This window comes from Anabrus simplex, chromosome 1 (assembly GCF_040414725.1).
Source record: "Anabrus simplex isolate iqAnaSimp1 chromosome 1, ASM4041472v1, whole genome shotgun sequence".
NCBI classification, from domain to species: Eukaryota; Metazoa; Arthropoda; class Insecta; order Orthoptera; family Tettigoniidae; genus Anabrus; species Anabrus simplex.
This window is the reverse complement of record NC_090265.1, coordinates 157,719,113-157,736,861: the sequence shown is the minus strand read 5'-3', so window position 1 is coordinate 157,736,861 and position 17,749 is coordinate 157,719,113. Positions and strand designations below refer to the sequence as shown.

General features: G+C 40.3%; 1 protein-coding gene across 1 annotated transcript in view; it reads right to left on the bottom strand.

The window, feature by feature from the left end:
* LOC136863327 (uncharacterized) overlaps nucleotides 1–17,092 on the bottom strand; it is an 89,626-nt gene extending 72,534 nt beyond the window's left edge. The window contains exon 1 of the mRNA XM_068225751.1: nucleotides 16,977–17,092. Coding sequence (XP_068081852.1) covers nucleotides 16,977–17,030 — 54 coding nt within the window. The 5' untranslated portion in view covers nucleotides 17,031–17,092. The remainder of the gene's footprint in view (nucleotides 1–16,976) is intronic.
* Nucleotides 17,093–17,749: the final 657 nt, after the last annotated feature.

The window sequence follows — 17,749 nt, the reverse complement described above, 5'->3', positions numbered from 1 at the left end:
ATTTGTCGCCACTCACAAGGGATGGACACTGAAACAATGGCGTAACGTGATATGGTCGGACGAATCACTATTTCAACTCCACCATGTCCATGGGAGGCACCGTGTATGGCGCAGACCACATGAAGCGATGGATCCCGCCTGCCTGGAAGGTGCGGTCTAGGGCGTTGGTGTCTCTATTATGGTCTGGGGTGCATTTTCCTGGTATGGAATGGGCCCCCTCATTGTTCTAGAAGAGACTTTGAATGGTGGTATATTGAGCTGCTCGCAGACCATCTCCACCCATTTTTGGCCTCCAGTGCCCAGACGGTTCTGCGGTGTTTCAATATGATAACGCGCCGCCACATCGCTCCCACGTCGCCTGGGAATGGTTCCAGGAACATGCAGCGGAGGTCCAACGACTGCCATGGCCACCCAGGGGCCCCGATATGAACCCTATCGAGCATATATGGGATGTCCTGGAACGCACCCACGAAGAGACCAGCATTGGCGGCCGCTCTGCAAACGGTTTGGTGTCAGCTGCGTCCAGAGGACTACCAGGGACCCGTCGACTCACTTCCACGGCGTCTCACTGCAGTTCGCAGGGCCAGAGGAGGCCCCACACGCTATATTAGGTGACTATCCCATGACATTTGCTAAGTCAGTGTAGAGCATAAAGGGGTGATGCAAAACGTTTTTGATGTATTTTATATGCTCACATTCTTAATTTCCGGAAATATTCTATGTTATCATTCTGGTATTGTACCAAAGATATGTGTAGCTGTAACCTGCATCTTCCTGGATTTAGTCCGTTATGTGCTGAATTTGAAGTGATATGACTGGATTGATTTGGAAGGTATCTGTTTCCTGAAGGCACGGAGCCTTAGTTTATTTTATTTGAATCAACGATTCAGTTTGAGGAGATAAGCGCTCTATCTATTTAATCTACGTCACGTTATTGTCTTTTCTTATCTTAGAATGAGCGTGAGAAATTTATTGTCCTCGAACGCTCTACATCCGACCGGTATCTGACTCTTTTTGGAAATAGGCCTACATTGTAATATATGACGCATATGTGTAAATTACCAAGATGTCATAGTAGCGACGATTAAGGGGGAGGTCGAGGGGGGAAACGAGCAATTTGTACAAGCCCTGGTGTCTCATCCGCTAATTATTTCCTTCATTTTCTGTAATTATTAACGAAATTATTAGCGGAAATACGCCAAAAAGTGACGTCCATGCGGCTAAACGATTTGTATAGCGCCACTACAAGTGATGTCCATGCGGCTAAACGATTTGTATAGCGCCACTACAAGTGACGTCCATGCGGCTAAACGATTTGTATATCACCACTACAAGTGATGTCCATGCGGCTAAACGATTTGTATAGCGCCACTACAAGTGATGTCCACGCGGCTAAACGATTTGTATAGCGCCACTACAAGTAGTGGAGACTTTGCATGTGCTGTGAGGAAGGGTAGCAGAGGTATATGTTTTGTCAAAGTCATGAACACTGAGGTATGATCCCATGATGATTCTGTCCTCTTTGGGTATGATTCACCTGCTTGCCGCGCGCATTCGTTAGTCCGGCAGTCTCTTTAGTGTCTGTTAGTTTCCTTTAGTTTCTAAGTGTGTAGTCAAATACTAAATGATGTTTAATTGTATAATCACGCCATACTTCTATTTCATTGTAATACATGTGTAATACTGTTCCTTTGGTGAAATTTTTATTGTATAGTATTGAATCAAAATCTCAAATAAATATTATCACCACAGTTAAGTTGGTAGGCTGTCACCCTCTACCTCTCTGTCGAAATTCCATTTTGCAGCTTTCTTTTTTTTTCAGTTTTCAAGTATATATACCCCCTCCCCCGCTATATCCCACAAACCCGGACACTTTGTTGTCTTTACATATTTTTTTGTCTCCCCTACTTCTAATTCCCAATCGCCACTACTGGATGTCATACCAACCGTATTAATATAAACAATTATAAATTTTGCCTGTATACTTCAAGTGTTGGCCTCATGCTTCGTATTTATCTTGGATTAAGTATGCAAGAATTGAAAAGTTGTTCCGTTCAATTTGTCTGTCTCAAAATCACGTGGAAACGGCTTGAAAGAATTTCTTGAGGCTCGGTATTTAAATTCAGGGTTATCCGAAAAGTGCTCTGGGCTGTATATTATTTGATTGGCGTACAGTGGCGTAGCAATATAAAGGGGATCCAAAGAGGAAACATCGAATTTCTCCGTTAATATTACTGTAGCTGCATATGAAAACTGTGCAAAATATAACATCCGACCTTTTATGTTCCATGCTCTTTTATCGTGCAAGGAATAATAACGGAGTTTCACGATATTGTAACATTTCTTTACAAACTTCCAATTATCTTCGGGGAAATTATCTCTAGCAGTCCATAACAACAATTAGAGAAGAGCTATTTTTCAGTTTTTTTAAATCTCAGATACCGTTTTAATAATAAAATGTTATTGGCTTTACGTCCCACTAACTACTTTTATGGTTTTCGGAGATGATGATGATATAGTTTTACCGTATAGGCTGTAATAATGGAGGTAGTCGCAAAGTTAGGTCTTTATTACCAAGTCCACCAGCAGCGAGCATCGCTTAGGAGGAAAGATTGTTCAGTAGCCATGGTAACGAACCTGCTGGTGATGGTAGTTCTTGTGATTTTTATGAGCAGAAAAACAACGTGGTCACTAGCCCCTATTGATCAGTAAGATAATAAAGATTACTAACGAAAGGGTATATTTCTACAGTGCACATGCAAGGTCGTTCCACTTCATCAGTTAACGGCATCATTTAACTACACAAGCCTCAAAATGAATATCTACAGGCAGCACTTGAAGCGCATGCATCTATCCGCGACATGACTGTCTTTTGTTTATGTCTTAGCCCCTCCACCTGCAGCGCTGACATCGGCGTATTTACTTGCGACGAACTGTTGCCAACTGCAACTCTACGTTTGTTGTTTGTTGCTACGTCTTTGTTTGGAGGTTGTGATATATTAAGAACAACCTTTTATTTATAGGCCACCGAGCGAGTTGGCTGCGCAGTTAGGGGCCTGCAGCTGTGAGCTTGCATCCAGGAGATAGTGGGTTCGAACCCTACTGTCGGCAGCCATGAAGATGGTTTTCCGTGGTTCCCATTTTCACACCAGGAAAATGCTGGGGCTGCACCTTATTTAAGGCCATGGCCGTTTCCTTCCCACTCCTAGCCCTTTCCTATCCCATCGTCGCTATGACCTCTCTATGTCGGTACGACGTAAAAACAAATTGTAAAAAACATATTTATAGGTCTGCACACGTCGTGGCTTGTGACACAGAAACCATTGGTCTAACATGTCAGGAGTATTTTCCAAAGAGCCTCTGTTTCGTGTTAGATACTGGCTCACATTGTTTAGGACTTTTTCTTATGCGGTGGTTGTATTTAAATCTACAGTATGTGTGATGATTTGTGGAAACGACGTCATTTAGCATGATATTTCACCCAATTGCAGTGGTCGTATCTGCTGATCGTATGGACAACGACCCGTGCATCATTATTTGAGGTTATAAAAGTAATACATTTCTGGAGGCGGTTTGGTGAGTCCCTGGCAATCATAATGAAAACGTCTCTCCTCTACAAGCTACGGGAGGTAAGATAAACATCATTTAACCTCCGTTATGATGTTATTAATTTTTCAGGTCGAATAATAAAATGTTATCCAGCTAACTGCTCCGAGCCACTCAGCTGTCTCTCAGCAATTGATTTTAATACTGTCCTTAATTTTACTGTAAAATGTTTATTACCATTACATTTGTTATGTGTTAATTGATCATTCTCCCAAGTTCCGTTCCGTTGTTAGATTCCCTTATGTAGTTACCAACTGATTCTAGCTTTCACGTCCTCCTGCTGAATTTAACTAAGATGAAAATTTCGATTCGTATTTTCACTAGCAGCCTCTCCCTCGTGGAGGTTATTTGATGCCGACCTAACAGCTGGGTCACGATCTGAAATCTCGGTGAAATAATGTGAAATTTCAGGCGGGCGAAACGGAGTGAAAAAACTTTTCTCCGAAACTTATGTTTTCCCTGTCAATTTAATTCCAGCCACACTACACAAATATTTATTACTGTCCGGAAGGTGTACGACAGGCCTCTGCAGCCGGTACGTTCCTTCATCTCGGAGTAAATGTCTTCATTACCTTGCCCAGCATTTAGGTGAAGTCAGGGTGAAGCATTTTACTTCAATATCATGGTGATTTAGTTTCTCCACCGGTTGACTCGAAATTGAGATTGCAATAATAATTTATGTCTACCCCTTAGTCCCGTTCATTGATGCGGGATCCGAGATGTGGTGAGATTAATTTATATGGCATGTATTTTAACCATTTTACAAATAGGTTACCGGCAACAATTAGAAACACATTATTATAGCAATGTTATATTTGCAAAGCAAGCTGCAATAGGCCATCTTTTTTAGAGCACACGCATCATAAAAGATACACATTGCATTGTATTGCCATAGTCTTAATTATAGCCAGTAGAATAATAATAATAATAATAATAATAATAATAATAATAATAATAATAATAATAATAATAATAATAATAATAATGTACCGTACTGTACTACAGACCACAGTGTGAAATTTTATAGTATTCGGTTACATCCTAACGAAATGGATTTGGAAAGGCAGTAGACAAATATAATTACAAAAATAGGCCTCCATTACGCAATATCAATAGCTCACAGAAATGACGTATTTTACCTCCGTAAATTCATGTCCTCATTCCGAGTTGGTGCATTTCTTTTCAAGCACACCCCTAAAGGAAATGAGCTGCATGCACCTTTTTAACCATATATCAACCCTCATGCCAATCTTAATTTTCTGGCAGTGTCAGGATTCAAGCCCGGGCCCCCGAGGAAGGAAGCTAGTAGCTCCAACCTTTATATTACAGGGGTGGATTTTATAATATTATAAATATAGACCACAATATAAATAACTTTAAGTGATTCTGAACTTTTCATCTCATGCATAATTTTTGACATGCGGTTTTAATATCAGGAATTTCAATAGGTCCAACGTCAAGCCTGAGTCTTTTTATCAGGAAAAGTTCCTCTACTCTCTTCCCCCTGTTGTAGTTCTCTTTCCCTACGTTTGAGATGCGAGGTCGAGACCATCCACACGGTCGATCAGTACGTGAGGTGACATGTTCTGAGCAAACTGCGTAAACAATAGCTGAAATATGCTTACATTTCATGGAAACAATTTTTCGCTTTCATGAAATAATAACGATTGTTACCAAGGCCTTCCTTAGCAGCATTAACCTACGCTAACATGATATCGTACTAGAAATAGACCAAGGATATTTTTCTGAATACAGCATTGTTCAATGTGTATATGAACATTAATTTCGTTATCACCACAACTAATACATAAATTACTACGTTGCCTCTATCGTGAAATGGTAGGATATCTAGTGAGCCAATGTTTCTTTCTGATCACATTTGCAGTTATTGCTCTGTTGATACTTCCTGCGAACTCTTTTTCTTGTAAATTTATAACATGACCACTTTCTGCAAGTTTGGGATAATGTATCCAATTGTTGTTGCATAAAACATTCTGAAACCCCATTGTTATAATTTAGTCGGCCATGGCAGCACGCAGTGAGACGACAGCGGATATGTGCGCTGTGATACGCATTAACTTACAATGTTCGCCACTCGCATCGCAGCGGTTCATTTCTCCCATCAGCGCACGGAGCCTATAGCCGCAGCGCGTTAACTCGTAATAATATTATTTTTATTAATTAAAGAATTTGGTCAATTACAGGCCGCTTAGAACCTAAGACTGCGGTTCCAAATTTTCCTTTTCCTTTTCTTCCCAGAACTGTTTCATACGTTGGCTGATCGCCTGCCTCTGTTCCTCCGAAAACACCCTCCCAGGTTGAAGTCAAATCTGCAAAAGCGAAAAATCGGCAGAAGTGACCTGTCGCCGGAAGTCCACCCTGTTAGTTACGATGTCATCGGTGATCTTCAGCCTTTGTAGATCCTATCGTATCTCTTGAGCCAACCAGTGGTGTGTTTTAATTTGGAGATATGTTCAAAAATCCTCTTAGTTAGCCTGTCGTCGTGCGTTCTGTGGAAGTGGCCATAAAACTGAGAGGTCTTCTGTTTTTCTCTTCATCCTAAATATCTTTATTCTTTTGTATGGACTACATATTCTAAGATTTGTCGTCCGGTCGTACTACGGAGGAATTAGCAGTAAAGTACTCGTTAAGAGTCTCGACAGGTACTTTAATTTCTTCTCTGTTCTTGTTCTTCGTAAGTAAAAGGTTATTAATAGATTTCCACAATGTCGTCGCTGTTCTACCGTCGGGCGTAATTAACCTGTAAGCGTGTCACAGTTTAGCATTTCGTATTTGTTGTGTTGTCTTATTTCGTAATTTCCTATATTCGTCAAAGTTTTGTACGGTAGGGTCATTTTTGTACTGGCTGTGAGCGCAGTCTCTTTGTTTCATTAGTTGTCTGATTTCGTCATTTAACCACGGGGAGAGTCCTCTCGATATTCTCGCTCGCCGCTTTGGGGCATGCTTGTCAAATAGTTCCGTTACTTTGCTATTAAAGAAGTCAACTTTGTCGACTACATTGTTACAGTTCTTTACATCATGCCAGGGTATTTTGCCTGCGTCCTCCAAGAGTCTATCTTTATTTATATTTTTCAGTGGTCGATAGGTAATAAATTTCTGGGAGGGTTTCGGTGGCCGGAGGTTATACGAGATTTATATTGCGTCATGTGCAGATATACCAGGTACAGAGGTTTGACCAACACTGAGAACTCTGTCTGAGTTGCTGGTGACTGTAAGTTCTAATAGTGTGTGCGAATGAGATGTATGGCGAGTTGGAGAGAGATGAACGATGTCCATATTATAGGCCTGAAACAATGTTTTCAGTCGTGTGGATTCGGAAGAAGTTGCGTCAATTAAGTTCGTATCCCATTATTATTGCGTGAGGGTAGTAAGGCAGTAGTTTAGTTAAGTGAGCTTCAAAATATTCTAACTGCCCTGTATTCGGAGGTTTGTAAACTACTCCTACGAGGGCTTTAATCCCGTTCGTTGTTATTTCTACAAATATGTATTCTGGTTTCCTATCATACCTGCCTGGTGAACGACCTAACAGCTAGATAGGTCATATGGCGACAATGGCACAGGGAAGAGCTAGGAGTGGGAAGGAAGCGGCCATGACCTTAAAAAAGGTACAGACCCAGAAATTTTCTGGTTTGAAAATGGGAAACCAGGGAAAAACATCTTCAGGTCTATCAACAGTGTGGTTCGAACCCACTATCTCCCGAATTGGAGCTCACATCTACGTGAGTCATGGGTGAATGGCACTTAAAACACCCCATACGGTTATCAGCCTTAATTAGTTTGTTTTGTTTTGTTTTGTTTTGTTTTGTTTGTTTGTTTGTTTGTTTGTTTGTTTGTTTGTTTGTTTGTTTGTTTGTTTGTTTGTTTGTTTGTTTGTTTGTTTGTTTGTTTGTTTGTTTGTTTGTTTGTTTGTTTGCGTGGTTGCTTGTATGTGGAGAGGTGCTCTGCAGAACATTAGCACCTACTATAGATGGTAATGACTCGAACATGCTTTGTTTCATCCTGTAGTCTGCCAGACTATGTAGTTCAGGCGGTAGGGTGCTGGTCTCCTGAGCTCAAGTTGGCAAGTTGGATCCTGGCTCAGTTTGGTGGTACATGAAGGTGCTCAAATACGTCAGCTTCGTGTCGGTAGATCCACCGGCGCATAAAAGAACTCCTACGGAAAAAATTCCGGCACTCCATCGTCTCCCAGAACCGTAAAAGTAGATAGAGACCGTTAAACCAAAAAATTATTATTATTATTATTATTATTATTATTATTATTATTATTATTATTATTATTATTATTATATCCGACTCCTTGGCTGAATGTACAACGTTGAAGCCGTCGGTTCAGAGAATCCTGGATTCGATTCCCGGCCGCGTCGGGGATTTTAATCGCCTGTGATTAATTCTTCTGGCTCGGGGACTGTTTGTTTGTGTTTGTCCCAACACTCTCCACTTCATATTCAGGCAACACACCACACTACTAACTACCACAAAAACACGCAATAGTGATTACATCCCTCCGCATAGGATTGACGTCAGGAAGGGCATTCGGCCGGTAAACAGGGCCAAATCCGCATGTGCGACATAGTTCGCTCAGGCTCAGGCGGCAGCGCGCCGGCCTCTCACCGCTGGGTTCAGTGGCTCAAATCCCGGTCAATCCATGTGAGATTTGTGGCGAATAATGCGGAGGCGGGATAGCTTTTTCTCCGGGTCCTCCGGTTTACCCTATCATATTCCTTTCCAGCAACACTCTCCAATATAATTTCATCTGTCATTCATTAATCATTGCCCCAGAGGAGTGCGACAGGCTTCGGGAGCCGGCACAATTCCTATCTTCGCCGCTAGATGGGGGCTTTATTTTCCATTCTTGACCCGGTCGAATGACTGGAAACAGGCTATGGATTGTCATTATTAAGGCAAGGCATTTGATGATTTTGCATCTTTTTTTTTATGAAGGCCAAAATATAGCTTGAGTATATGTACATGTGTTTCATAAATTGACTGATTAAATAAGGGCAATTTGTTAGGGCACTTTTTTTTTTCATTTTTTGCCGTTTACAAGAGATAGGTCATTTTTGGAGCAATTTATGGTCATTTTTGGCATTTTTAATTGTTTTCTGGGAAGTGTTATATTTCGTTACATTTGGATATTTTATTAATATTATTTATGTTTACAATACTTGTCTATTATGTTTAACTTAGACAAATAACTTGCTCAAGAAAGAACGTAGACTTGCAACATACCCTGCTGCCACTAGTTTTCAAGGAAAGAGTATATTCAACTCGATTGCACTTCCAAGAAAACATATTATAAGCAGTACCTGCTTCCCCTATATGTAAGACGCATAATGGACTCGCCCAAGCTGGGCATTGCTCCTTATCTTCAGCTAGATAAGAAGGAAGTCAGTCGCCCGTGTGCTGAGAGTCGAGTGAATTCTTTGTTGACAAGTACTGTAAGATGCCCAAAGTTAAAGGAAGTACAATTGTTAAATTAAAACAATTCGTTACACAATATGGAGAAAATATATTTTCCACTGATGGGAAAATATTATTTTGCAAAGTGTGTGATGTGCGAGTTTCAGCAGAAAAGAAGTTTACAGTTGAACAACATGTGTCGCGAGAAAAACATAAACGTGGTGTGCAGCGACTTGAAGATAAAAGAAACCGTAGCTTACACCAGACACTACTGGGTGAATCTTCATAATTTTCTCCATTTTGTGAGAAACTGTAACAGCATTTTTATGCGCCGATATTCCACTGAACAAATTGAACCATCCAAAGCTGCGTACATTCTTAGAAGAGGAGACTAGAAAATCTGTACCAGATCCCAGAACATTAAGAAGAACCTACGTTGGAAGATGCTATGACAAAACGTTACAAGAAATAAGGATAAGGGTAGGAGATGGAAACATATGGGTATGCATAGATGAAACAACAGACAGTATGGGACGATATATAGCCAACGTTATTGTAGGCGTCCTGGAAGCAGGGAATGCTGGAGAACCATTTCTACTACATTGTGAGCAATTGGACAAAGCTAACTGGTCAACAATTAGCAAACTGTTTGACCAGTCGTTGAGGCTATTGTGGCCCGATGGCGTTCGGAATGACAATGTGCTGCTTTTAATAACAGGTGCAGCACCCTACATGGTAAAGGCTGCAAATTCGTTACAAGCACTCTTCTCGAAAATGGTGCATGTTACATGCCTAGCCATGCGTTACATCGGACCGCGGAAGAGGTACGACATAATTTTCCTGAAGTTGACAAGTTAATTGGGTGCATAAAGAAAGTGTTTTAAAAGCCCCATCTAGAGTTCTAGCATTCAAAACAAAAGCTCTTGAATTCCCTTGCCCTTTTCACCTGTTTTGACTTGATGGGGAACGTGGATTGAGGCTTGTTGTTATTACTGCGAGAACTTTGAAGTTGTAAAGAAAGTGGTCGATTCCTTCGACAAAACTGAGGTTGGATCAATAAAAACAGCCCAGGAACTCTTGCTTGACAAAGAAATTGCAGGTAAACTTTCCTACATAAAAACAAATTTCGGATCCCTTCCTAATGCAATAAGTGCTGTAGAAAAATCCCAAGTGCCACTAGTGGAGCAGCTGCAAATTGTGTATAAAGTTGTGAATGATCGGAATCGTGTGTGTGGTACAGTGGGTGAAGTTGTATCCATGAAACTGAATAAGGTGTTGCAAAAGAACAGTGGGTATAAAACTTTGTGTTCTATTGGCAAAGCATTGTCGGGTGAAAATTTTTCTCTTACCGACTGTGAATTGAATCCGAGAGATATTGCTTGTTTTCAGTATGCACCAATTGTTTCAGTTGAGGTAGAGAGAAGCTTTTCCATGTACAAATCGTTACTTGCAGACAATAGGCAATCGTTTTCATTTGAGAACCTACGCAAAGTTTTTATTGTGCATTTCAATTCGAATTTATTGTAAACAGCCACGGAAGTTTGTTTTCTTAAATATTCTTTGTTAATTAAATGACACCTATTTGCTTCGAGAGTATTTGAAGAATATGCCAATTCTAAAATATTTCATTTTTTTTCACCAGGGGTGCAAAGTGATATTTACTTTGTTAGTAACAAAATTTAAACTTAATGCATTGTCATCCGTTAAAATTCTCTCTCAAATCAGCTAATTGTTTCTTAAAGGATTAATAAATAAGTGACTTACGATTGATTTATTGGTCATTTTTTACAAATTTTGTCATTTTTTAACCATTATTAGGTCATAAATGCATTTTTTATTTTGCACTTTCTTGCTATTTTTTGGTCATTAAATGCCTTGCCCTAGTCATTATTATTGTTATTATTATTATTATTATTATTATTATTTATTATTATTATTATTATTATTATTATTATTATTATTATTATTATTATTATTATTATTATTATATTCCTGACCCGGTCGAATGACTGGAAACAGGCTGTGGATTTTCATTATTATTATTATTATTATTATTATTATTATTATTATTATTATTATTATTATTATTATCAGAAGTTGAAACCAACCACATTACATAGCAAATATTTACATGAGCCTGGCTAAGTAGCTCAGGCGGTAGAGCGCTGGCCTTCCAACCCAACATAGCTGGTTCGACTCTAACTCAGGCCGGTGGTATTTGAAGGTGCTTAAATACATCAGCAACGTATTGGTAGATTTACTACCATGTACGGGAACTCCTGATGGAAAAAATTGCGGCTACTCGGCGTCTCGGAAAACCAGAAAAATGTAGTTAGTGGAACGTAAAACCAGGAAATTATAATTATTATGTTGCCATTGATGCTTTCACGGCCCGTACTTATAGACATGATATAGGCTTCTGGGCTTATGCCGTGTCAACAATATAAGGCGAAATTCTTTACGATTCGCAGAGAATTGTGCTCTATCTGATCAGAAGAAAATCTTGACTGTCCACGAGAAAGGTTTCAACGAGCTTTTGAATTTAAACGTTATAATAGAAGTGGAAATGGTTTGTTCATTTGTCACCAGGTGGCTCCCCGGACGCGGTACCGCTGCCAATGTCATATGTTACGTACAAATGTTATGTGACCCTCTTAGATTGATTCTGATGGCCCGACCGGGAATCGAACCCGGGGCCGCCGGGTGACAGGCGGACGCGTTGCCCCCTACACCGCGGGGCCGGACTAGATGGACATTTGAAATTGTAAATAATAATAATAATAATAATAATAATAATAATAATAATAATAATAATAATAATTGTACTGTGGGTACACCTTCTCCGTCCTGTTAAACTGCGCGCCTTCCATAAGGTCATCTGTGTTACGGAACTTGAACTAATGTAATACAAGGCACTTGGATTTTCAACCATTCGATGTCTCTACTATCGACCTAAGTGCCGGTATGGGGTGACTAAAATTTTCTAAACCTCTACATTCTTAACACACTTTTGGGCTTTAATATTTCTCGTTTAGTCGCCCCTATGTAGAATAGGCTTAGCCTGTGCAACTTCCGGCCATAAGCCCACTTAGGGTTTTAAGAGTTTTTTCAAAAGGGAGTGCGAGTGTTTGACATCCTAGCCTTTTGTTCATGTTCATTCATATTAAACCTGGCGGGATTAAGGATAATTAATTCTTAAGGGAAAGACCATTTCTTAAGGGTGGATAACCTTACATTGTGAAGATTGTTTTGTTCATCTATCAAAGTTGTCAACTCTCCTATCGCTTCCTTCTTCTTTAGTTATTAACCAATCAAGATTTTTGGGAATATCTCCCCTAGCCAATTGAAATTGGAAGCGCGAACAGGCATCCACTCTATCTGTAAAGAGTTCTGGAAACTTCCCCTCGAAACGTTATAAAAGCTGAGCGCTTTAAGGCCGTATTGTCATATTCATCACTCTAGTTGATCGTGTGCGGCGTGTATTAAGGAGATCAGGGGCCGTAGATCGGCGTTAGGAAGGCCCAGCAAGCAAGGTAATGGCAGAATTTCCTTAATATGTGATAGCTCCGACAGATAGCTTGAGGGAAAGATTTCAGACTTTTTTATTTTATGTAAAGTCCTAATTTATGGTTCAATGTATATTTTAGTTAGGTCTGAGGACTCTGTTCTAACCACTGCTAGGAAACATGTAAACTAAGGGAAAAAAGAGTGATCTGCCTATGTTGATTCCCAATCAATTTGGTATGGGGTGACTAAAATTTTCTGAACCTCTAAATTCTTAACACACTTTTAGGATTTTATATTTCTCGCTTAGTCACCCCTCTGTAGAATAGGCTTAGCCTCTGCAACTTCGGGCCATAAGCCCACTTAGGGTTTTAAGAGTTTTTCAAAAGGGAGTGCGAGTGTTTGACATCCTAGCCTTTTGTTCATGGCCATTCCTATTAAAACTTTTTTTTTTTTTTTTTACATGACGGCCATTTAGAATGGGCACTCATTGCCCCTGTTTATCTGGAATGGTTTATAGACCAGTGTGTTACAAACTGTTGAGCAGAAGTGACTGCAAGTACATTATTTGAAGTTTGTCAAGCATAATCTTGCAAGAAGCTTGTGCCTCTGAGAGGTTGGACTACAGAAACTTTTGGAGCTCAGTCTCCTAGAATGTAAATTAGTGGAGCAAACATGCTCTTATGAACGTGTACCGGTGTAGAGATATATTGTTCGTTCCATGTAGATTATATTCTTCTTCTTAATCGGTTTAGCCTCCAGGGTTGGCTTTTCCCTCGGACTCAGCGAGGGATCCCACCTCTACCGCCTCAAGGGCAGCGTCTTGCAGAGTGATATTTTGGGTCGAGGGATACAACTGGGGAGTAGGACCAGGACCTCGTCCCGGCCGCCTCACCTGCTATGTTGGACAGGAGCCTTGCAAGGGAATGGGAAGATTGGAAGGGATATAGAAGGAAGAGGGAAGGAAGCGGCCATGGCCTTAAATTAGGTACCATCCCGGCATTTGCCTGGAGGAGAAGTGGGAAAGCACTTCGAGGATGGCTGAGATGGGAATCGAACCCACTTCTACTCATTTGACCTCCCTAGGCTGAATGGATCCCGTTCCAGCCCTCGTACCACTTTTCAAATTTCGTGGCAGAGCCGGGACTCGAACCCGGGCGTCCGACGGTGGCGACTAATCACGCTAACCATACACCACAGATGCGGACCCCTTGTAGATTATCGAGTGGATAATTTCTCTTCTTCTTGTACCTGATTTTTGGACTTATAGTCCGCTGTTGTTATCAGAGCTGACGATCTCACTTGTTTATTCCGATTTTCTGGCTATCAAATTTTAACCCCCCTCCCAAGAAAGAGGAAAGAAATAACATTTCAAAATTTAGTTCTTTAATTTATGCTCTGGTCATTTCCTTGTCCACCCCCTTCAACCCGGCACCTTCTTACACCTCTGTGTTCCACGAAATACCCGTAATAATAATAATAATAATAATAATAATAATAATAATAATAATAATAATAATAATAATAATAATAATAATGTATGTCTATCCCTTTGTCTTGTTTTCTGATACGCCATCGGAGATGAGTCCAGATTAAATTATATGGCATGTTTTACCGCCGTATGCCCTTCCTGTCGTCAACCACAATTGAGGAGCTAAAGATGAAATGAATGATGTAAATGAAATTCGAAAAGGAGGTGGGAGGAATCAGTTTTAGCTTATGAACAGGAACTAATAGGATCTGTTCCGGCATTTTCCTGGACGTGAAAATGGGAAAGCACAGAAAAAAATTTTCAGGACGGTCGACGGTGGGATTCGAATCCACTCGTCTCCCGAATGCATACACTGTCTCCATAGACGTAGCGCTTTAACACGCGCGGCCACTCCGCTGGTATAAGAAGAAGAAGAAGAAGAAGAAGAAGAAGAAGAAAGAAGAAGAAGAAGAAGAAGAAGAAGAAGAAGTGAAAGAGCTCTATATTTAGCTGAAATAAAATGGCGTACGGCTTTTAGTGCCGGGAGTGTCCGAGGACAAGTTTAGTTCGCCAGATGCAGGTTTTTTTATTTGACTCCCATAAGCGACCTGCGCGTCTTGATGAGTATGAAATGATGATGAAGACGACACAGACACCCAGCCCCCGTGCCAGCGAAATTAACCAATTATGATTAAAATACCCGACCCTGCCGTGAATTTTACCCGGGACCCCAGTGACCATAGGCCAGCACGCTAACCATTTAGCCATGGAGACGGACATAGTTATAGAACGAAAAACAGGTAAGAGTTAACGAGGTACTTCAAGGCACCCCAAAATCTTAAAACTTAAATATCTCTAGACAATTTCCGAACGTACCGAAGCGGTCGAGAAGAGAGGGTTGAGTTTCAAAGCCAAATGTACAAATGTAATAATAATAATAATAATAATAATAATAATAATAATAATAATAATAATAATAATAATAATAATAATAATAATAATAATAATAATAATAATATATCTCCTCAGCTATCGCATGAAATATTTCGATTTGACGCTATTTAGGCTATATGCATGTCAATTTCGGCATTCCATTTTGCATCAGGAAGTCAGAAATTCTAATGGGCGACCTATTACTGAGTTTTTCCTGATTAATTTTGCGAAGGCAAACACCAGATGTCACACTAGAGACATTTTACATGCCCACATCGAACGGCGTGGAGTTCCCAAAAGACTTCTCTTCACCCTTCAAAAATACTACCAGCTCTACCAAGTTAGAACCTGTGATACATCGATCTAGAGACCGAAAAGCTACCGCCGATCCATAGAGAGAACACTTTTCTTGAAAGAAATTACGCTTGTGACGTTTGGATTTCAAGAAGAACTATGGTCATTTATCAACAGCCATAAACATATTTCAGTTTGAAATGCCCATACCCGGGCCAGACAACATCAGATATCGACTATTTAACGGTAATATAATGATATATAAACCAAATGAGTTCATGAAGACAGGATCTTCTAGTGTTTAATCTGCAGGCTTCTGTGAGCGAAGTAAGCAATTCCCTAATCATCTGTTTGAAGCAGTCATTGTGGCATTTATCTTCATTAAATAGCGAGTAAGGTCATTATCTTCTACTTCGGCTCCGTGACTAAATGGTTAGCATGCTGGGCTTTGGTCACAGGAGTTCCGGGTTCGATTCCCTACAGGATCGGGAATTTTAACCATCATTGGTTAATGTCACTGGCACGGGGACTGTGTAATCTCCATTATCATTTCATCCTCATCACGACGCGCAGGTCGCTTACGGGAGTCAAATCAAAAGACCTGCACCTGGCCAGCCGAACACGCCCTCGGAGACTCCCGGCAGTAAAAGCTGTACGCCATTTCCATTTCATTATCTTCTAGATTTTTTGTTCCTTTTACATTCTACAATCGTTCTGTTACCTTCTATGTTAAAGTAGTAGTATTTCTTGTAATATTTTCTTTCCATGGAATTGCTTGTTGTACTCTTGTTGTATTAGTTGTTGCTGTTGTTGTTAAATACGTAAGTCGAGTCATAAGTCATGGCAACTATTTTTTTTTTCTCGCGAACAGGAGACAACACGGAAAATCTAAGATATGCATTTGGAAACGTACGGTATGTACTTGCGTATGACGCCACTAGATGGTGTATGTAAACAACAGTGCGGGTCTAAGCATGCCCCCAAGTTCAGTGTGTGAGTGTGAGCGTCACCAAATGGAAGTCAACAAGCAGGAGCCGCCTTATTCGCCTGATCTGAGCCCATGTGACTATGATCTAATCCCCAAAGTCAGGAAGCCATTACGTGGACAACGGTTTGCTAACAAAGAGGACATCGTAACAGCATTCCGGAGAGAGGTGTCACACGTTAGCGATGCAGCGAATGGTATTCAGCGCCTGCCCCACCGCTGGCAACACACAGTGGAAACCTTGGGTGATTATTTCGAAAGTCTGTAACCAGTGGAGACGTGTCCTTTGTACGTAGTCTTGTGTAGTTGCTGTCTATACCATAATAAAACAATGTTTACCAATGGCCTGTGTTAGGTCACTTTCCTACGAGAATCTCCTGAAGTCAGAATTTGTCTTCAGGCACTATGCATAAGTACATGCCCTATATTTCCAAATGCATATCTTAGATTTTCCGTGTTGTCTCCTGTTCGCGAGAAAAAAATATATTTGCCATGACTTGTGACTCGACCCTCGTATGTTTACTTAATTATCACACTACTGTAAGTAATTACTGCCACCGGTATATTTCCCAACTGTGGTGTATTTGTTAATAATAATTACTCCCTTCTATCGCATTGATTGACTCTACCATCTAACAATGAGAAGTTATAAAGGGCTCAATTTCTATCTCATCCAGTATCCGAAGTTCCTCAAGGTGAAGACTGAATAATTAAATTCATCTTATCCTAACAAGCAAATTACAATTAACTATTCGAACTCACCAAAGCAATCCATCCCGCCAGGAGTCCGACGGGTCTGAGTAGGGGTGACACCATATCCTAGCTGCTAGCCACTGTGTTCGGCTGCAGAACTTCAACTAGCAAACTCTCGCTTATCAACACAATTACGAGATAACAACATCAACCAAAGATTAGCTTATCCCTCATTAACTGATAGGAAAAAAAAAAGTCGTTGGGAAACATCAAACTTAAAGTTTCAATAACTAGAATATTGCACTTATCTAATAACTTTGAAATGATTTCTTCCTCTTGACAAGTTAAGTAAAATTCATTGTTCATGATCATATCATATTCTGAGAGGAAAGAGGACCTCAAAAACACGGCAGAATGCGTCATTGAGAATGGGACCACTGCCCTTATCTTGATATCCTGTTCTAACGGCGCGTAGTAAGAAATACACGACATTGTCGGATAAAATGTTATGATTGCCAACGCCTTGACAAAAATGATCGATATGTTTTCTGAGGAAAGGCTAACTGCGACTGAAGCTCATAAAGTCTAATATTCGTTTTATCTCGCATTTTATTTCTGGAACAGTCGACATGTAGGAAAGTTCAATCTGCCGCACAGATGCAAGAATTGTTCTTCCTCTGACACCAATATTCACCGCCTCTCCTCCTATTAAACAATTTTCTATCACCGTAATCACAACCTGTGGGAGTGTTTGTGAAAAAGTGGCTATACAAGGGTACGAGTGAGCTTAAAAATGACTGGGTATTCTTACTCGAATGTGTATAACATAAATTAATATTATT